Source organism: Vidua macroura, chromosome 2, assembly GCF_024509145.1.
Source record: "Vidua macroura isolate BioBank_ID:100142 chromosome 2, ASM2450914v1, whole genome shotgun sequence".
NCBI classification, from domain to species: domain Eukaryota; kingdom Metazoa; phylum Chordata; class Aves; order Passeriformes; family Viduidae; genus Vidua; species Vidua macroura.
Window position 1 is genome coordinate 2,549,356 of NC_071572.1, and position 21,449 is coordinate 2,570,804.

A 21,449-nucleotide genomic window follows, 5' to 3' on the forward strand; every position below is an offset into this window, starting at 1 on the left:
ATAATCCTGGAGAAAAAAAAAATAATTGCCTCGTTTATTTTGTGTACAAAAGCTTCAGCAGACTTGGTTAAAGTTAGTGACCTTGTTAATTGAGTGGAATGTGCTGGTTAGTTGCTGATTTTTAAATAACTGAGTGTTCCTTTCCTGGCCAGGCTTGCAGTGAGGATCCCTGCACCATCTGCCACGATGAGCTGAGCACAGACTGCTGTGAGCTCGAGTGTGGCCATCACTTCCACAAAGAGGTGAGTTCTGCTCTTGTTCCTCATCTCCACCCCAAAAACAACCCCTTGACCCTCCCCTTACCCTTCAGTGCTTAAACAACAGGGCACAATTTCCTTTTCCAGCCTTTTCCCCCCCACCAAACTCGACCCGCAGCCAGCCTGTCAGAAAGCTTTAGGTATTTTTAAAGTAAAATGATTCATCAGAGTGGATTTCAGGTGATTCTTCAGAGAATGAATTTGGTTGGGATTGCTGGCAGCGCACTCAGGGAATGGGTTATCCCTGAAAACTCTTATTTGCCTCCTGACAGTGGAAATTCATGAAGTAAAAAAGCCAGGATTGGGTTGGAGTAGCTCCATTTCTCCCTTTACCTTTTTCGTTTAAATGCTGATTTGTCCTCGCAGAATAAATTCGGGTAGAGCAGGAGAACAGCTCTGCACCCCCAAACTTCAGTGGTGCAGAACTTGTTGAAGAGCTTCCCCATTAGTGCCAATAATTTTCAGCCTCCAGCTGGACTCCTCTTGCCCAGTTTTACCTGTCACCCTCTCCCTGTCCCCACAGTGCATCCGAATGTGGCTCAAGCAGCATTCCAGCACCTGCCCCATCTGCCGTGTCCACGCTCTGCTTCCCGAGGACTTCCCCGAGCTTCCTGCATGGAACAAGTACAGCTGAGCCTGCTCTTACTCCTGCTTTACTCCCACACTTCAGAATTCAAGATTTAAAGGGGCTGCAGCACAACCCCAGTGCTGGGGGACAGGACAGAACCCTGGGTTTATTGGCCATGGGAACAGCCTTGGGATCTGACTCCAAGATCCAGGATTTCTCCTGGTTCCTGCCTGAAGCTGTGCAGTTCAGGGCTGGCAGCACACAAAACTGCTGGATTTTTGGCTAAGGGACATAGAAAGTACCAAATTCTTTTACCTGAAAGGCCAGTGCATAATTCCTGTGGGGAGGGGCCTTTTCCCTCAGATTTATTCCAATATCAAGCAAGTGGGTGACCCAAAGGAGGGACCAACAGAATTTGGAAAGCAAGACATTCCCTCCCTCTGGCATAAACAATCCAGGGTTCAAGCCTGGTGTGGTCTTTGCAGCTCATCTCTGTGCATAAATCCACAGCTAAGAACTCAAACTGTTCAAATAATGGCTTTTAGTCACATTTTGAATTGAATTGAAAATTTTAAATTGTTCATATGGATCAATTCTTTAATCTCAAAATAAAGTTGAAATTTGAATTTCCCCCTTGTTGAAGAGCTGGTCTGTTTAAATTGGAAGGATTTTTTAAAAGTATTTTTAAAAGGACTTTTAAAAGGATTTTTAAGCCACACTTCCTCTGTATTTTCTGCAGGAATGGTCACCAGTAGCAGGAGGGGCAGAATTCCAACAGCTCAGGGAATTTTCTCCCACTGTTTTCTGAGTCTGAAGTGGCCAGAGCACCTTCAACACAGACAAATTTGTCCCACACAGCCAAAAAGGTGATGACCAGAGCCTGAGAATCTTAAAATGAAACTCAAATATTCTGTTGTCTGAATCCAGGGAGCATCACATGGATTAGGAGCCCTTGGCTAATTCCAGGAATCACTTGTTCCCCACACTGCTACATCTCCTCCAGCTGAAGTTTTAAACTCCTCTCTCATTAATGAGTGTATTAATTACCACTTAAATAAAAAATAAAATTACTGCTGCAGCTAAACACGTTGTTCTTGTGTAGTTTTTCTGCTCACTCTGAGTTAGGGGTGAGTAACTACTCTGATGTAGAATTAAGGTCTAAAAATTCCAGCACTGGAATTCTTCTCAGCTTCCAGTAGTTCTGGGGGGTTGCAGCTCTTCCCCAAATCCCCCTGCACCATCCCTGGTCTCAGGGAAAAGTAAATTTCAGTAAATAGTACATTTCAGTAAAGAGTATTTTCCTCCCCCTTCCCAGACACTGAAATGAAAATTTCAGCTTTTTCTTCCTGAAACACCAGGGCCCAAACTGGAATTACATTCTCCTGCTTGGCAGTGCTGCTGGATAAACAAAAGGAAATTATTTTTCTTTGTTTGATTGTGCCTTTTTAGGTGCTCATCTTTACACTTCCAGTTTCCATAATACAGACTGAGCCTGCCTCTACCCCCACATGGAAAATTAATGGAAAATCCACAAGCTGTGTGGAAACATGAAAACAACATGAAAATCCACAACCTGTTTGTGTTGGGAAGGTTATTTCTTACTGAATTACTTTTCCTTTAAGCTGTACACTCACACACACATTAATTAATTCCTCCAGCACCAACTCCTGTTCCCAGTTTGACCAAAATTTCCTTGCTGTGATTTGAAATCACTCATTTCCCACCCACCTTGGGACAGATCCCACAGCACCACCTTCCAGAGTTGTAGCACCATTTTTTAGACCTTCAAAGACCTCGTTCTGTCACAATTCCCAGTATGGCTATAATGGGATTTATGAGTTTTAAGGGGTCTTCAAAGGACTTTGGAACAAATATTACAAAATTAAATCAAGAGAGGAACTTGCTACATACTTCTACAAGCTGTAGAAAGATACAGAATGATTCCTTCAGGTTCTGCCAGAGAAAAATTGGAAAAAACCATGGCTGTTGAAGGCAGCAGGATTGGGGAATGCAGAGAGGCAAAGTCTTGGCCAGGTTAACAGGGAAGTGGAAGCACACAAAGTGCCCACAAGGAAGAAGGAGGTGAGGTGGCTCCAGCTGAAGTCAGGCATGGATAAAGTTCCACTTGCCCTCTGAGGAATTCCCAGGAAATCCTTCCCTGCTTCTCCTGTGGATGTTCACATTCTGCAGAGCTTCAGGGGGAAGTTCTCTGTGATGAGATGGTCGTCGTGCAGGAGGACCACGATGTTCACTTCAAACTCTGGGGAAGGGGAAAAAGAGAGAATTCCATGGGAAGCTGAATCCTGCAGCAATCCTGCTTCAACTCCACAGGAAAGCTGAATGCTAGGAACAATCCTGCTTCAATTCCACAGGAAAGCTGAATGCTAGGAGCAATCCTGCTTCAATTCCACAGGAAAGCTGAATCCTGCAGCAATCCTGCTTCAACTCCACAGAAAAGCTGAATCCTGCAGCAATCCTGCTTCAACTCCACAGAAAAGCTGAATCCTGCAGCAATCCTGCTTCAATTCCACAGGAAAGCTGAATGTTAGGAACAATCCTGCTTCAACTCCACAGGAAAGCTGAATGCTAGGAGCAATCCTGCTTCAATTCCACAGGAAAGCTGAATCCTGCAGCAATCCTGCTTCAATTCCACAGGAAAGCTGAATCCTGCAGCAATCTTGCTTCAACTCCACAGGAAAGCTGAATCCTGCAGCAATCCTGCTTCAATTCCACAGGAAAGCTGAATGTTAGGAGCAATCCTGCTTCAACTCCACAGGAAAGCTGAATCCTGGCAGCAGCATGAGGAAGAAGCTCCTGTAACATTCCAGGCAGAACCTCACCCAGGCATCCCAGCCCTTGGACCACTCCTAGAAAATCCTGCTTTGTTGTAATCTTATGGGATTCCTCTGGATTGTTTTATCACTGATAAATTATGGCAAACAATCCTCTGGAAAAGGAGATTTCAGACATCAAAGAAAAAATGTTTTGGGGAAGGCACCTCCACCAAGATGGTGTTTAAAGCGTGGAATGGGAGAATTCCAGGACAAACCCATTGACTGTTTCCAGTATGTAACAGCCTTGGGAAATGAAATACTGGAATACAACAGGCCTGCAAACTGGAGAACAAAAATTCCAGAAAAAAATCTGCTTTTAGATACTACATTGTGTCATTCAAAGCCAAAAATCAGTATCAGATCAATAATCAATCCTAAATGGAGACAGAACAAAAAGCCAGGCAGAGTTAATAAATGAAGGGAAGCAAAAATCAAAATAAATTCAAATTCTCATTGTAAATTGCTAGTGAAGAGCTTAAAATGGCAAAAAAGGAAAAGAATATTATTATTTTGGGGAAAACCACTGCACACAGATTCTGTGCCAACAGATTCCAGCAGGATGAAGGGAAGAAATACAAACCAGCCAAGTGGATTCTTGGAGTACTTATTTGATCAAGTAAGGAAAATCCTGGTTTTTGTTAATAAAAAGACTGGATTTTGACAACAATCAGCAGGGAGGAGCACGTGGTGTAGGAAAGTCACACCCTGACCAACCTTGCTGCTTGCAGGGCTTTCAGCAGGAGAGTGAGAAACAAAAAGGAGAAGAAATGGAAAGGGGGGTTCTCACTGATGAGGAAAAGAAGGAATTTTATTCTTGGACTATTCCTCAAGTGTTAATCACATGACCTGTATTCCACTGCTCCTCCTGCCCCTCATCATGGAATTTTATCAGGAGTAGCTCAGTGGCTGCACAGCTGTTTGTGCTGGAAGTGTTTGGGCTGTGTTCTCTCAGTCTGAAATGCAGCAGGATTCGGGCTCAGGGAAGCACAGGGACATCCTGGGCTCCTCCTGCAGCTCTGCTGGGTTCATCCCCTCACCTGCCCACGGAAAGGGAATGCAGGGGGCCACTCCTCTCCCAGGAAAATGCCTCCACACTCACCCACTTTGAAGTTGGTTGTTTCCAGGGTGGGGCAGGTGAAGAGCCTGGGGAACACCATGTGGATGGGGATGGGGAGGCCCCTGCAGACGTCGCCGTCGGCGATCTGGATGTTCTGGATCTCTGTGGCATCCCTGGCGTAGCCCTCAGCACACCCTGGGCAAGGAGGGAAATGGGAGGAGATGAGAGAAAGCAGCAGCCAAAATCTACAGTGGAGATATGCTGGAGCCCTGGCTGCTGAGAATTTGGGACTTTCTGTGCTGCCAGGCCCTGACCCCCAGGAGAACACTGCATTGACCTGAGGCCCTGGAGAAGCTCCCAAAATTCAGTAATAAAACTGAGATTATAGGTGTGGAGTTAGAATAGAAGTGTGTGATAGCACAGGGTGGGAAACTCTGAGTTGAAGGGTTTGGAATGCAGGAATAGATAGAAAGCAAGGTGGAGGTTTTAGGGTGGAGGCTGCTCCTTCTTCTTCACCTCCTTCTCCATGGCTTTGGGTGGTTTTGTGCAATTGGATAAAAAAATCCCCATTGCAGACTTTGAGTGATCAGTTATTGGGTTAAAAGTGAAAATAACTGAGGTGTCATTTCTTAATTGGATCATTTATCCTTAAAATACCTTGTAGAGAGAGAGATAGTTGGTCATTTCGTGCCTTGTTAGTGAAATTCTGTAGAACTCTCTGCTGTGAGAGTGTAACACAGATAAGAAATAAACACCTGAGTCTGAATGTGAACGATTGTCTCGAGCGCTTCAATCCTGACCTTGACAGAGGCAGAAAAAAGCAGCCAAAAACCAGCAGAGATCCACCAGAATTGGGGGGGGGGGGGGGGGAATGCCCTGCAAGTTTTCACAGAATAAAGGATCACGGAGATAATTTAAATTATCATCGGGGCTGTTCCTCCAAAGTGCAAACCCTGCAAGGCCTCAGTGCTCTGGCCTCTCCTTCATGCTGCTCCCTGGTTCCCTGGGAAGGGATGGAGGGAATTCCTGCAGCCTGGTCCCAGGGCCAGGGGCTCACCACAGGTCTCCACACGCACGAGCTGCAGCTCGATGCTCTTGACGGCCGCCTCGGCGCTCTCCACCACCAGCTCCCCCGTCAGCGGCTGCGTGATCACACAGTTGGTGGAGTTCAGGTGCCCTCTGATCAGGAATTTGGGGAGGGAGGCTCTCTGAAAAGAAAAAGATGGCACTGTGAAGAGCAGACTAAGGAAAGAAAAAAAAAAAAAATCTTAAGTAGGAAGTTGCCCAAAAGTTCCAAAGTTGAGAACTCGGGAGCTCAGAAATTCCTCACGTAGCTTAGATTTCTTCCTGTCACTCTGTATCAGGATTTCTCCTACAATATTCTCACTTGACATGTGTCCTTCCTGCTCCTCCATCCACCCCATGGATGGGCATTCCCTGGGAAGAAGTGACAGAATTTGGCTGTTAGAATTCATCCAGGAGCTGGTGAAGGAGGTGGGGACACCTCCCACCATGCCAGGCTGCCCCAGCCCCAGTGTCCAACCTTGGGCACTGCCAGGGATCCAGGGGCAGCCCCAGCTGCTCTGGGAATTCCATCCCAGCCCCTCCCCGCCCTCACAGGAACTATTCCTTCCCAATATCCCATCTGAGGCTTCCCAAAGCCACGGAGGGCTGTAAAAAAAGGCATAACCAAGGCTCAAACCACACTTTTTTAAAGGCTCTTGGCTGTCCATGGTGTAGAATGTTTTCCCTTGCTCCACTGCCCATCTTTCACTCAGGAAAGGAATATTTAACTACTTTTCAATATTTTAAAAATGTTTAACTACTCCTGAGCAAAACTCCACCTTCAGTGGTCACCACGGTACAAAAGATGAGGCAGAATCACTTGATTGCTTATAAAAGTGAAAAAAAAAAGGAAAAACAAAAGCAAGATGATCTGCCTGATAATCTACAAGGCAGAATTTAGTCACTCCTCTGGTTTCACTCAGAAACACACAAACTTTACATTTAAAATAAAATAATATGAAAATCCTTTTACCTCTTTAACATTTTGCAGAGTTTCAGGAGTAATGGTGAAGTCCACAGGGCTCGGCAGCAGCTTCCCTTTCTGTGACTGCAGGGAATGGAAGGGTTAAACTGAAATCTGATCCCCAAAACAGAGAATATTAAAAACCACAACAGCTGGCTGCCCAAAACCACCTGGAAAAGCAGGAATACCCTCCCCATTTGAAGCAGAGAGGGGAAAAAAAGGACAAATAAATTCATTGTAGGTGAATTTTGGAATGTTTCTGCTCATTATTAAATTTGGGGAGGAGAGAATCTAAATGAACTTGTGTCCATTGCTTCAAATCTGCTTTATAAATTCTTGTTCTCCACCAGCAAGGGGCTGATTTGGAACTCTGAGTGAGGATCTGCCCTCACTGCTCAAGAATTGAAAATAGCTGCTGCTGCCCAGCTGCAAGATGGAAGAGATTAGCAAAAGATTGGCTGCATTTTCCCAAAGTGACAAATTCTGGCACAGAAAAAGCTGAAGGGCAATGGTACATTGAGCACTGACAGTGAGAATTATATGTTCAGTAAAACCTCATTAATTCACCCTGAGAGATTCATGATTTACTGACTGGTGAGCTCAGAAGTGCTGTAGTGGGAACAAGAAATAAACCCAGGAAAACTGCAGGAGATGTGATTTGTCACTCCTCTGACAAGTGTGGCTCACTCACAGATGTAATAATGGACCAATAAAATGCAGCATCAGATATTGCAGGAAATATTGAAATCCTACCAACAGGAAACTTGTTGGAAACACCAAACTACATCTTTTAAAAAGTTACTTTAGAACTAAAATAACATTCCCACCACAAGACCTGAGTAACACAAAGGATTTTGTTATTTGCTGTCCTGTTAAGAGTTCAAAGGAATGACAGAAGCAAGGTGTTCCAGCAAGTTATAGATGGAAAAAAAGGGACATTTCATCAGCTCTGGCCTGTCCTCAGCTGCTCTGGGCAGCACAGCTCAATCCAAACCAACCCCAAACCCAACACAGGAACTTCTGTAAGAACCAGCAAAGCATTTTCAGGGAGTCCAACCTCCTGCCACAAGGATTAGGGTTAGAAACAAGAATTAGAAATTCTAGAATTAGAATTGTCTCCCTTGCAGGGGTGGTCAGGCATTGCAGTGAGTTGCTCAGGGAGGTGCTGGAGTCTCTGGGAGTGTTCAGGAGCCTGGGTGTGGGACATGGTTTGGGGTGAGGATGGGACTGGGTCATCCTGAAGGTCTCTCCCACCTTCTTTCCATCATTTCCACCTTGATGCAGACCCAGCTGTGCTAGTTTGGAGTCAGGGCTCTGTATCAGAACTCCTGAAGAACAGAAATCAGGGATTTTCACCACCCAACTCCCATTTCCAGGACTGTGGGAGCCTGAGGGAGGCTGAGAACTGCTGGGATAATTCAAAACAGTGTTTGGAAAAATGACATCATATTTATGTGACCACCCCATTGTCTCACAACTTCAAGGATGAATAAGAGAATAAACTCAAGGCACTAAAACCATCTGAAAATCCAACTCCTCTTTGTCCTTTAATAGAGGGAATGTTTTTTCTAATCAGAAGCAACAGCTCTTTGGGGTGGTTTTGTTTTGGGGCAGATTTCCTTTACTCCTAAATTTTGGAGAAAGGTTTCAGGCACGGGGTGGGATTTTGGGGTGGGGTGTCCCGTGCAGGTCCAGGAGTTGGGTCTGATGATTTTTGGGGTCTCTTCCAACTCAGGATATTCTGAATCTACACTTCTGTAAACCCTCGTGTCTCCATCACAATTTCCATTTTTTTTTCCCTTAAAGTGAAGTGGGGAGAAAAAAATCAATCAAAAAAATCAATCAAAAAAAAAATTAATTAATTGCAAAATGAACAGAAACCACACTCACCAGGGAGTGGACAATGAACTCACAAGTCTTGGTCAGGTCCTTTGCCAGCAGGGAACGTCTCATGTCACAGCGCAGGGTGTACTGGGGGAAGGGGATGAAAAAAGGGAAAAAAAAGAAAAGCTTTAATTCAGATTTCCTCCCTCCTTCCCAACTTTTCTCCCTCTGCCTCTGTGCAGAGAGTTGTTGCTGTTGTATCCAGTTAAGGGTGATTTTTCACCCTGTTTTGGTTAAGGGATTATCAGTGTGATGGATTTTGTATTTTTGTCTTCAGCCCCTCTAATTTTGGTTTCATAGTGAGATTGAATTCACAGTTGTTGGGATATTTCATGGGGAACTTCAGCCACACAGCTGAGCTCAAAGCAACACTAAAATCAAGGCAAGGAAGTGAATTTGCTTCCAGTTTGCTCCCCTAAAATGGGAGCCACAAACCAGTGGATGAGAAATAGTAAGAATTTGGTTATCCCAGAAATCCTACACTTCAGCATCTCCAACAAAGCCCCTCAGTGTCCTTACAGAACAGGGAACTTGTTGGGGTTTTTTGTTTTGTTTGATTTTTAATTCCTCCCTCACACCAGGGATTTGGGTTCCCCACTTCTGGTTCATGGCCACAACCCCCCAGCAATGTCTGATTAAAGGTTTCTGCATCAGGACAGAGACTGGAACCCACAATTAATCCCTAAATCAAGAAAGAGAGGCTCAATTAAACTGCCCAGAGGTTTAGGAAATGTCCCTTAACCAGCACCTCAGTGTCACAATTCCCTCCTCAGGAGAGCAGGACTCTCAAAGTTTGGCTGAAATTCGAATTATTCAATTTTAATGATATTTTACTCAAGAAAAGCTCCACAGAGGAAAGAATTACAAAATAAAACAAATATTCCTCATTAAAGCGCAGCTCAAAGTGACTGATTGATCACAGCAAGTTATTTGGGCTATGGGAAGCAACTCAACCAGTGCTGCACCATTTCTGACATCCCTACCACAAACAACAGCTGTTACATGAGGGAAGAAGCCAACACTGAGCAAATAAATGGAAAGGATTTAAAAAACATCCAAACAGACAAAAAAAAAAAAAGGAATTTTCTTTTAGTTACTTCTGATAGGCTGCTGAGGGGGTGATTTGGTTTATTAGGTCATTTTTTTCATTCCAGTGACATCAAACTTCATTGTCTAACACAGAATTTACCTTCAAGAAATTGCTGAAGAAAGACTTTCCCTCTAAAAAAAATACCAAAAGCTGCCCAAACAAACCAACCCACCTATGATAAGGCAATTTTTAACCAAAAAAAGATCAAATTTCCAAACTGTATTTCCACAAGACTGTGTCCAAGCAGATATTCCATACAGATCTGGGCAGGGAATGTTACTCCTCCTCACCCCAGCAAAGCAAACAATTCCTGATTTGCTCCCAGGACCTGGAGTTTCCATTATGAAATTACACATTTCTTTGGAATACCACCACACTGTGGTGCTGGTTTGTGGTTTTTTTTTTTTTTTCAGGAAGGGAATGGAAACAAGTTTCCTACAACAGCAGGATGGATCAAATTTAGGTTACAGATGTTCTGCTGAGGTATTTCAGGTAAAACATCTTGTTTGTGCCATCATTCCTTTAAGATTTACTGCATAAAGGGTGGAAGGCTCAGTCAGTGTGAGAAGAAAACACCACCAAATTCTTCATCCTCAATTTCCATGGATTAAGAGCTGCTTCAGAAGACATTGTGCAGATGAAATTTCCTGTTTTCTCTCCAGACAGGACCTCCTCACCTGGATATTGACAAAGACTCCGTGGTATGTCTCATAGAGAACTTTGTTGCCCTTCATCTGCAGTGGGAACTCAAAGGGAATTTCTGTCTTGCCACTGGGGAGCTTCCCTGGTTTCACCATTTCAATGGTGCTGCTGATAATCTGAATAGGCTGCAAGGATAAATATCAAAGAGGGTTAGGTTGAGACAGAGAACCAGCAACATCTAAACTCTACCACAATTCCTGGATTTCCAGATTCCCAGGGACATCTTCAGGACATACAATGCTGGGATATTTTTTTTTTACAATAGAAAGAAACATGAATATTTTGCTCAAGAAAACAATTTCTATTTTAAGGGTGCATCGCATTAATGAGCAAAGATATTCGGGGAGCTGACCAGGAGCAGCTCCAGCTTTGGGAAGTGGGGCTTCATTTCCTAAATTATGACCCTCAAGAGCAGCAGGAATGACCAAGGCCACTGAGCCATCCCCTCTGAGCTCTACAGTTGATTCTCATTTAGGGGAGGTCTCTCACTACACTGAGGGTTAACTGTGGTTTGACTGGGGAGGTGACTTGCACATGACTTCTCTTTTCTCTCTGCAGTTTTGCCATTATTGTCCCCAACTCTTGGGCTTCCAATACAAGAAAGAAGTGGAGCTGTTGGGTGAGTCCAGAGGAGGCCACTAAACTGATCCTGGCTGGAGCCAGGCTGGGAGAGCTGGGGAGGCTCACCTGGAGAGGAGAAGCTCCAGGGAGAGCTCAGAGCCCCTGGCAGGGCCTGAAGGGGCTCCAGGAGAGCTGCAGAGGGACTGGGGACAAGGGATGGAGGGACAGGAGCCAGGGAATGGCTCCCACTGCCAGAGGGGAGGGATGGATGGGAGATTGGGAATTGGGAATTGTTCCCTGGCAGGATGGGCAGGGGCTGGGATGGAATTCCCAGAGCAGCTGGGGCTGCCCCTGGATCCCTGGCAGTGCCCAAGGCCAGGTTGGACACTGGGGCTTGGAGCAGCCTGGGACAGTGGGAGGTGTCCCTGCCATGGCAGGGGTGGGATGGATGATCTTTGAGGTTCCACCTGGAACTTTCTGTGATTCCCTGATTCAAGGCCATCCTCACTTAACCAAAGGTTTCCCAGATGGAGCTGCCTCCAGGCAGAGCCAGCCCTGCCCCCATCAGCACAGCCCAGTCCCTGGGGAGCCTGGGAGAAGCTGCCCTGCTGGGATCCAAACCTGGGGAGCAGCACAGAGCCCTTCCAGGAGCTCCACAGGTCCCATTCTCTCCAGAGCAATCTGGCAAGTCTTGTCTCATGCCCAGGAACCCCTCCATGGCCTCCACAGACAGTGACTGATCTGGCACAAAAGTCCAGTTAAACCCAGTCACTTCAACAAAAATAAAGTAACACCACACAATAATTATTTTTCTTTCAATGCATCATCCAGTAACCCTTTTTACCTATTCATGGCAGTGTATTTCTCCCATCAGTGCGAGTTACTTCCCCAAATATCCTCACATATCCCTCCCTGGGATATTCCAGAGCCATCTGGACACAGCCCTGGGCTCTGGGTGACCCTGCTGGAGCAGGGAGGTGACACCAGAGACCCTCTGTGGTCCCTTCCAGCCTGACCATCCTGGGATTCTGTGATCTCCAGATAAAGCTGAGCATTTCCCTGCTTTCCATCACTTCCACACCATGAGCACCTCTGACCACCCGAGGGCCTTTAAGGAAAGGTTTCATTTGAGAAAAGAGAGGTTTTTTTGTGCTAAAAGCAGTCACCTGTGCAGGTCTTACCTTGGCAGTGTTGCAGAAGGCCTCAAACACACCCACATTCTTGGCACTGAGCTGCAGATTCACTGAGCCCTCCATGGTTAAGGAGATCCCCTGGTGCTGCACTGTGTCCTTACTGGTTATGACCACCACTCCAGAAAGAACTTCCTAAGAGGAAAGAGGAAAACATTTATTTAAATCTATTTTTTCATAGCTGTTATCTAAACAGCCTGGAACTGATCTCCAAATTCAAAAAAAATCCTGTTGCCAAAGAATGGTGTAACCTTGTCAGGACAGACAAACACTGGTGAAGGGATTTAGGATGAGACAGAGAACCAACAACATCTAAACTCTACCAGAATTCCTGGATTTCCAGAATCCCAGAGCTCAGGATCAGAATCCCAAGCTTAGGATGAGAGCTCTGCACTTTTGGTTTTTCCTTAAAAATACCATCCTCCTGAAGTATTAACCTGAGCTTCAGCTCCTTCCCAAAGTTTCAAGAATTTTCTGTCCAGGAAGATGAAAAACCCTTCTTTTGGGCCAGCTGGTAACAGCCAAGTTCTGTTTGTGCTGGAATAAACTGCCAGGAGGAACATTTGTATGGAAACTGGGATAGTCAGCCACAGGAGAGGGAAGAGAAGGCACAACTGGAAAAGGGATGGCCAAGCTGAAGGTGAGATTCACCTCGAGAGTGGAGCAGAAGAGATTTAAAACACAAAAAATGAACACAAAGCAACAGTTTTGAAGTGAATTGGAAAGAAAGGCAGGAGTTGTGTGACTCCAGGGAGGTTGTGATCCCATGAAGGATGTGCTGTCCACTAAATACCCTTTGCACAAAAATGCTGCATCCCCAAAGTGTCAAGTGAGACTTTTTAACACTGAAAAACTGGTGAGCAGCAGGAGAGCAGCACACCCACGCTGTGGTTTATCCTTCCCTTCTCCCACACTGCAGAATCTCCTTCAATCCTGAGATATTCCCAGCTGGAAAGGGCAGCAGGTGACTTGAGAACTGGGGAGTTTCCTGGGGATAAAGCTCCTCTCCTGCTCCTTCTCCAGGCAAACTGGCCCCAAGGAACAGCTCCCTGCAGCCACGGGACAATCCCAGCTGCTCGCTCTGCACCTGACCACTTCAAACCAGGATCTCTCCAGCACAATGGGAATTTTGGCAGATTTTTGTCTTTCCTGGTGGTACAGGATGGCAAAAATGGGTCAGGAGGGTTGAGGTAGCAGGAAAACATCCACATCCAAGCAAGTGTGACATCCTGAGAGCCTGGGAAGAGGAACTGCAGCAAGTGGGAAATGCTGGAACAGGAGCACAAAGGGACAGCAAAGAAAAGCTGACCTAAATTCTGCACTGCTCTAAGGGGCCTTAATTAGCACAAGCAATTAGGTTATTGCTTTAAAAAATGAGTCCTGCTCAGCTCTGAGAAGCAAGGACAACCCTGAACATGTGAACTGCTTTAACAAAGGAGACGTTTCCTGTCACACAGCAACAACCCATTCCAGAGCTGCTGCCTGCACATGGGGAGGGAGCACGGCCTGGGAGCAGGAAAGGGAAGGACTGGAAGTTAAACATCAATTTTTGTTTTGATATTTCTTCAGAAATGCAAAAAAAAACAGCTCAGAATTCTGTCCCTGTGCCCCTCCAGGTGAGAGCCCACCTGCAGAGCTGCCCCAGCCCTGTCCCAGCCCAGGGAGGAGCTGGAGCTGCTGCAGAGAGCCCAGAGGAGGCTCCAGGATGAGCAGAGGGCTGGAGCAGCTCTGCTGGGAGGAAAGGCTGGCACAGCTGGCATTGTTCACCTGCACAGGAGAAGCTTTGGGCTGAGCTCAGGGTGGCCTTGCAGGGCCTGGAGGAGCCCCAGGAAAGCTGGAGAGAGACAATTTCCAGGGGATGCAGGGACAGGACACAGGGAATGGTTTCACACTGACATAAATAGAATTAGTTTGGATATTGGGAAGAAATTCCTGGCTGTGAAGGTGGGCAGGGGCTGGGATGGAATTCCCAGAGCAGCTGGGGCTGCCCCTGGATCCCTGGCAGTGCCCAAGGCCAGGTTGGACACTGGGGCTGGAGCAGCCTGGCACAGTGGGAGGTGTCCCTGCCATGGCAGGGGTGGCACTGGGTGGCCTTTGAGGTCCCTTCCATGCATAATTCGAGGTTTGCATCTCCTTTCTCTCCTGAGGAGATTCCTACTAAAAATCCATGTTGTATCCCTGGTGTAGAGCTCTTCCATCGCTGTGTTTTCATCCCAGACTTACAGATTCCAGGCCCAGTTAATGACCTAAGTTACAAACCTTTCCATATGGATTTAAAGTGGAAGGCAGAAACAAAACGGACAGATTGACTGACCAGAAATAGCCTAATTTCAGCTTAAAACAGAGGGAATATTTCTTTCCATTAAAAAAAAAATCCATTTAAAAGTGATATAAAGCAAGTCAAGTTCAGTCAAATTGAAAATGGACACAGCACCGAGACACTGAAATAGATAAATAAACAAAATTTTAATAATTTATAATTTTATAATGCACAAAATGATGTGAAACTGAGACACAGACAGTATTTGCCCCTCTGGAGCCATTCCTAAAGGGAATAATTCAGCTCTGCCAAAGCCATTCTCTAGATAATCTGACAATTGTAGGACAGATGCTGCATGCCCTTCCTTTCAAATCCAGTTTTCCAGGATTAAAATCATTCAATAAATGGAATTCTGGCGGATGGAAAGGATTTTTAGGATACAAGTGCAAGGAAAAAGAGACCTGAATATTGCTGCTGAGCAGCTCGGGATTTCTAGGTAAACAGTGATAAAAATTAAAAATATTTCTTCCCTTTCAAACCACATCGGCCTCTGCAGGGCTGGGTCAGGGTCTTCCCGCGGTAGCCAGGAAATGGGGAAGGACAAAAAGCACCTCTCAATCCCAAAGGCAATGCCCAAAATCCCGGAGCTGAGCAGAGGAAAGCCGTGCCGGGACCGGAACAGCTCCGGGCAGGCACGGGGGAAGAGCTGGGAGCAGGGGAAAAGCTCCAGGGAAGGGCAGAAGGAAAGGGACACAAGGGCAGGGACACGGGGAGAGCTCCGGGACAAGGGCAGGGACACCGGGAAAGCTTTGGGGTACGGGAAAAGGTCCGGGACACAAGGGGAAAGCTCCGGGATACGGACACGGAAAGTTCCGGGACACACACGGAAAGATCTGGGATACGGACACGTGGGGAAAGCTCCGGGACAGACACACGGAAAGCTCCGGGATACGGACACGGAAAGCTCCGGGACAGACACACGGAAAGCTCCAGGAGACGGACACGGAAAGCTCCGGGAGAGACACACGGAAAGCTCCGGGACAGACACACGGAAAGCTCCGGGAGAGACACACGGAAAGCTCCGGGACACACGCAGGAAGCGCCGGGACAGACACACGGAAAGCTCCGGGATACAGGCGGGGAAAGCTCCGGGAGAGACGCGGGGAAAGTTCCGGAATACGGACACGGAAAGTTCCGGGACAGACACACGGAAAGCTCCGGAACACACGCGGGGAAAGCTCCGGGGTACAGGCGGGGAAAGCTCCGGGATACAGGCGGGGAAAGCTCCGGGATACGGACACGGAAAGCTCCGGGACAGACACACGGAAAGCTCCGGGACAGACACACGGAAAGCTCCGGGACAGACGCGGGGAAAGCTCCGGGACAGACGCGGGGAAAGCTCCGGGACAGACACGGGGAAAGTTCCGGGACACGGACACGGGAAGCTCCGGGATGCAGGCAGGAAAAGCTCCGGGACAGACACACGGAAAGCTCCGGGACACACGCAGGAAGCTCCGGGACAGACACACGGAAAGCTCCGGGATACAGGCAGGGAAAGCTCCGGGACACACGCAGGAAGCTCCGGGACAGACACACGGAAAGCTCCGGGACAGACACACGGAAAGCTCCGGGACAGACACACGGAAAGCTCCGGGATACGGACACGGAAAGCTCCGGGACAGACACACGGAAAGCTCCGGGACGCCGCGGCAGCACCGACAGGAGAGGGCGAACGGCTCCGCCTGCCGAGGAAGCGCCGCTGCCAAGGCCGGTCCCGGGCCGCTCCCAGCGGGAAGGCCGGGCCAGGACACGGCCCCGGAGCCCGGCAGGGACCCGCGGCCGGGCCGGGTCGCGACAGACCCCCAGTGTCCCCGACAGACCCAGGGTACCCGCGACACGCTCAGGGAATCCCAGAATAGCTGGGCTTGGGAAGGACCTCTGGAGGTGATGCGGGACCTTTGGCAAGGCAGGGCCACCTGGAGCAGGTGACACAGGAACGCGTCCAGGTGGGCTTGGAATGGCTCCAGTGAGGAGACTCCATCACCTCCCTGGGCTGCTGTTCCAGGGCTCTGCCTCCTCTTCTCCATGGGGAGACAGAAGTTGTGCCTCCTGTGCAGGGAATTGCTGGGCTCAGCCCCTGCCCGTGGCTCTGGAGCCATTGCTGGGCCTGGAGCAGAGCCTGGGGCTGCTCTGCCCTCCTGCACACAGGGACACACTGGGACAGACAGACAGGGACAGACTGGGACACACTGGGACAGACTGGGACACACAGGGACAGACAGGGACAGACTGGGACAGACTGGGACACACAGGGACAGACTGGGACAGACAGGGACAGACTGGACACACAGGGACAGACTGGGACAGACTGGGACACACAGGGACAGACTGGGACACACAGGGACAGACTGGGACAGACAGACTGGGACAGACAGGGACACAAAGGGACCCCCAGGGACAGCCAGGGCTGAGGCCCCTCTCACTGGGGCTCCTCTCCAGGCTGAGCAGCCCCAGCTCCCTCAGCCTTTCCTGGGCACGGAGATGCTCCAGGCCCTTGCTCAGCTCCAGGAGCTCCTGTCCCTGCTGTGCTGAGGAGCCAGAGCTGGACACAGCACCCAGAGGTGCCTCCAGGGCTGGGCACAGGGGCAGGGTCACCCCTGACCTGCTGGCAGTGCCCATCCCGATGCTCCCCAGGACAGCACTGGCCTCCCTGGCCGCTGGGCCCGCGCGGTGCCCGCTGCTCCCCGCGCGGCGGGCGGGCTCTGTCGCGACACACGCACCCCATCGCGATAGACCTTCCCCGCGCGCTTCACCCGCACGTCCAGCGCCGTCCCCATCGCGCCGTCACGTGACCGCCGCCTCACGTGGCCCGGGGGCGGGCCGCGCGGGAGCCCCGCCCCCTCCGCATCCGGGCCCTCGCCGCCGTCACTTCCCAGCCGCTGACGCCGCTTCCCGCGCGGCCCCGCCCACTGCCCCGGTTGTCATAGCAACGCGCGGGCGGGGTGAGTGACGCAACGCCGTCGCCCGCAGAGAACTACAGAACCCGGCGTGCTTTGCGCGCCGGCAGAGCCCTCTGCGGGCCGGGGCGCCGCGTGGGTTGATGGGAGTTGTAGGCGCGGCCTCCACCGCCTCACACGGCCCGCGAATGCCGCTCACGGGGCAGGGCGGTGACAATGGGAGCCGGGGAAAGGCCTCGCTGTCCTGAAATTCGTCCCTCTGAATGCGCTGCACAGCCGCAAGCACCGATATGAACGAGGAGCGAACTTGTCTCCGTTCTAATTCCAGGCGGGATTCATCGCTTTGAGTCCCCACACACGGCCCGGCCTCGGCGCCCAGGGTTCCCCGCCGCTTGTCGGATAAATTCAGGAAGGCGGCGCCTTGCAAAGTTGGCAGCGAGGGATTTCGCCTTAAAAACCTGAACCGCTCGGTGTGGGAATGTCCCAGTGCCGGGGGGAATGCTGCGATCTCTTCCAGGTGTGGCCTCAGACGGAATTCCCGTGGTTTCAGCGGAGCCGGGACTTGTCCATCGGTGGAACTGCAAGTCCTGAAGGAAATCTCCAAAGCAGGAGTCGAGTTCTGAACGTTACTGCTTTCCTAAGTCATTATTTTCACCTCGTTTTTCACACATTATTCACTAAGAGTAGATTTTCATCAGATTTACATCGTCAAAATAAGCCTTGTCAGTGGTGGGAGCTGTGGAAGATGGTTCTGTCCTCTTCCTCCTCAGCCTTCAGTGCCCAAACCCATCCACGTCCCTTCCTCCTGCAGTGCTTATGGAAAACTTGGCAAAGCCCACTGCGTGCTCCTGTTTTGGGACAAAGAAGTGGGATATCAAATCGTCCCACATTTCAGGGAAGAGAGAGAAAGTGGTCATTGCAAAAAAAAAAGGAGCATTTAAGCGGGATCACTGATTCTGACTGGCAGGACTCAGGTAGCTAATTACTGTCATTAATTAGTGTGGGGCAGATAAAGAGGAATTTTTTTGTTTTACTTTTTACCCCATTCAAGGAGAGCTCAAAAGAGGAAAATAAAAGTCTGGACAGCAGACCTGCTGCTGAGCATGTAGATTATTTTTTTTGCCATCACTTTCACAATCAGCTGATTTTCTTAGGAAACTTTTTCCAAGGAACTTCAGTTACTCATTTCTAGGAACTGCACCCTCGTGTCCAGGAAAAGCTCCTGCTGGTGCAGGCAGGAGCTGCCCCTGTGCCTGGCAACACAGATCCCACAAACAAACCAGAAATAGATAAATAAACAAACGAAAGGAACCTGTGTCCCAATCCTGCTGTGCAGAGAGCTCAGCACTCCGGGGTGCCTCTTCTGTAGAAAGAATCACAGAAATTTTGGGTGGGAAGGGACCTGAAATCCCACCCAGTGCCACCCCTGCCATGGCAGGGAATCCTCCCACTGTCCCAGGCTGCTCCAGCCCCAGTGTCCAACTGGCCTTGGGCACTGCCAGGGATCCAGGGGCAGCCCCAGCTGCTCTGGGAATTCCATCCCAGCCCCTGCCCACCCTGCCAGGGAACAATTCCCAATTCCCAATCTCCCATCCAGCCCTGCCCCCTGGCAGTGGGAGCCATTCCCTGTGTCCTGTCCCTGCATCCCCTGGAAATTGTCTCTCTCCAGCTTTCCTGGGGCTCCTCCAGGCCCTGCAAGGCCACCCTGAGCTCAGCCCAAAGCTTCTCCTGTGCAGGTGAACAATGCCAGCTGTGCCAGCCTTTCCTCCCAGCAGAGCTGCTCCAGCCCTCTGCTCATCCTGGAGCCTCCTCTGGGCTCTCTGCAGCAGCTCCAGCTCCTCCCTGGGCTGGGACAGGGCTGGGGCAGCTCTGCAGGTGCAGTAAATAAAATTATTTAAAAAAAAACCCCAAAACAAAACAAAAACCACAAAAAAAAAAACCAACCAACAAAAAAAAGCACACCAAAGAAACACCACAAAAAACCCCAACCAACAACAACAAAAAAACCCCAACCAAAACCCAAAAAATCAAAAGACCCCAATCAAACAAAACAAACAAAACCAAAAGAAACAACAAACAAAAACAAACAAACACACAGAAAAAAACAACTCAGAAAGCAGGAGGAATAAAACAATTATTTCAAGGAGAGAAATAGCCCCTGATAAATATCCTGGGCCAGGTAATCACTGCCAGCCCCAGTGTAGTGACAGGAGAATTCCCTTCCCACCTCCAGCCTGGGGGCACCAGTATTCCACTGAGAAGCCCCTTCCCCCTTTAGTTTCGATTTTCTGAAGGAATTTCCATTCCCAAATGAAACCTACAATTGTCAGTCTCAAACTGCCCAAAATTGGGGTGGATTTTTGAAGTGGACAAATGCAGCAGGCTCCTGACAGTGAGAGGGCTCGGTGCCAAGAATTCCAGCTTTTGCTCTGATGCTCAAACTGTTTCACTGATTTTACTGAAATCTTCCAAAGTAATTCAGTGGGAGGTGGACACCCTGTAAAATTATAATTTGGATCAACCAAAAGAAATCCTGTTACTGGGCAGGAAATTTTTGTAAGGTCAGGGGGAACGGTTTTAAACTGCCAGAGGGCAGGGCTGGATGGGAGATTGGGAATTAGGAATTGTTCCCTGGCAGGGTGGGCAGGGGCTGGGATGGAATTCCCAGAGAATCCCCTGGATCCCTGGCAGTGCCCAAGGCCAGGTTGGACACTGGCACAGTGGGAGGTGTCCCTGCCATGGCAGGGCTGGCACTGGGTGGCCTTTGAGGTCCCTTCCAGCCCAAACCACTCCATGATTCTTTGATGAGGAGCTCTGAATTCATGTAGAAATGGTTGGCAGCTCTTAATCACTTAATTTCTATAATTGTTACTGCTGTTGCTTCATGCATTGCTGTGTTCAGCTGCAAGAACAGGAATAAATAAATGTATTCTGGTTATTCCTGAGTTCATCACAAAGAACTAGCAAGGAGGGTACAGATGTTGCTCAAATCCATTTTGGATGTAACTCCACTTGTGGAGTCAACCAGATCCAAACTTGACTTGGATCTTCATTTGGTGTTTTCAAGTTTGGTGAGCCAGAACTGAATAAAGAACTCCAGTAACAAATGAACCTAAACTGAAAGCCAAGGGAAAAACTGTATGAACCTAGAATCATCCAGACATTTGTTTTTGTTCCTGATTATCACAGAATCCTCGTGGGATGGTTTGGGTTGGAAGGGACTTTAAAGATCATCCAGTTCCCAACTCCTTCCACTTTTCTACCTGATTATTTCTGGGACATCATTTAACAAATAGATTTAAATTGTTTAGAATAATTCCATTTCTATATTTGCCTCCCCCCAGAGCTGAAATGTATGGATTAATTGGTTTGGAATGACAGCATTCCTCATTTGGAATAACCATAGGGAACCTGGGATTACCCAAACTTTTTTGGGTACCCAGAACCTGTTTTTCTTGGGGTTTTTTTTGGGTTTTTTATTTGTTTTGAAATCTTTGCTCAGAGGACAGTGGTGTAGAATCACAGAATGGTTTGGACTGGAAGGGATTTGACTTAAGGAATTCAATGGGAGAAGTTCTACAGTTTATACAAAGTCATGACAAAATCTACACTTCAAGGAGCTCAGAGATGATTGAGTCTAATAAAAAAGGAATTTCAAATCTTGTTCATGTGTTGGACAATTCTGAGATCATTCCATGGTTTCTATAAGCACATTTGACAAATTGTTTTTCAGAGCACCTGGGTGGAAAAGCTGTTCTTTAACACCAAGGAGGGGGGAGAAGAAAAGTGATGCCCTGAAGAGCAGGAAGTAAAATGAAATTCATTCTTTTTCGTGGAAAAATCAGCAAATCCCAGCTCTGCACCACAAAAGTGGTGGTGTTCCTGAAAGGAGGAAGGTAATAAAAAAAGAAATTAAAATCTCTGCACCACATAGAGGGACTGTAGACACATTAAATCTCACCAATATTTTCTAAAATGTTTCCCCACTGCACAGAAATTTCCTTTTCATTAAAAATTATGCTTTAAAGTATATCAGACTTCAAAGAACTAATGAGAAAAT

At 48.2% G+C, this 21,449-nt stretch overlaps 2 protein-coding genes across 7 annotated transcripts in view; one reads left to right on the forward strand and one right to left on the reverse strand.

The window, feature by feature from the left end:
• Positions 1-1,909, forward strand: part of TTC3 (tetratricopeptide repeat domain 3) — a 56,049-nt gene extending 54,140 nt beyond the window's left edge. For all 3 annotated transcript variants that reach the window (XM_053972081.1, XM_053972082.1, XM_053972084.1), the window contains 3 exons: positions 153-242; positions 781-881; positions 1,565-1,909. In XM_053972081.1, coding sequence (XP_053828056.1) covers positions 153-242; positions 781-881; positions 1,565-1,580 — 207 coding nt within the window. In that variant the 3' untranslated portion in view covers positions 1,581-1,909. The remainder of the gene's footprint in view (positions 1-152; positions 243-780; positions 882-1,564) is intronic.
• VPS26C (VPS26 endosomal protein sorting factor C) lies at positions 12-17,363 on the reverse strand. 4 transcript variants are annotated; one of them, XM_053972087.1, is made up of 8 exons: positions 17,246-17,363; positions 12,164-12,307; positions 10,397-10,546; positions 8,636-8,716; positions 6,755-6,829; positions 5,774-5,924; positions 4,759-4,911; positions 12-3,085 (listed from the first exon to the last, which is right to left on the reverse strand). In XM_053972087.1, exons 1-8 carry the CDS (start codon positions 17,267-17,269, stop codon positions 3,003-3,005), a joined length of 861 nt encoding a protein of 286 aa, XP_053828062.1. In that variant the 5' UTR covers positions 17,270-17,363; the 3' UTR covers positions 12-3,002. The 4 variants fall into 4 exon arrangements, with proteins under 4 accessions (XP_053828062.1, XP_053828061.1, XP_053828060.1 ...); XM_053972086.1 differs by having other exon boundaries at positions 17,228-17,355; XM_053972085.1 differs by having other exon boundaries at positions 17,213-17,355.
• Positions 17,364-21,449: the final 4,086 nt, after the last annotated feature.

Bases quoted from the DNA above. Each gene is read 5' to 3' on its own strand.
- VPS26C (XM_053972085.1), bottom strand. From the start codon at position 17,269: ATGGGGACGGCGCTGGACGTGCGGGTGAAGCGCGCGGGGAAGGTCTAT. The intron at 12,308-17,212 runs GTGCGTGTGTCG...CTTTCCTCTTAG, and splicing joins GGAAGGTCTATCGCGATGGG to GAAGTTCTTTCTGGAGTGGT. The intron at 8,717-10,396 runs GTGAGGAGGTCC...CCCTTCCCCCAG, and splicing joins GAGTCTTTGTCAATATCCAG to TACACCCTGCGCTGTGACAT.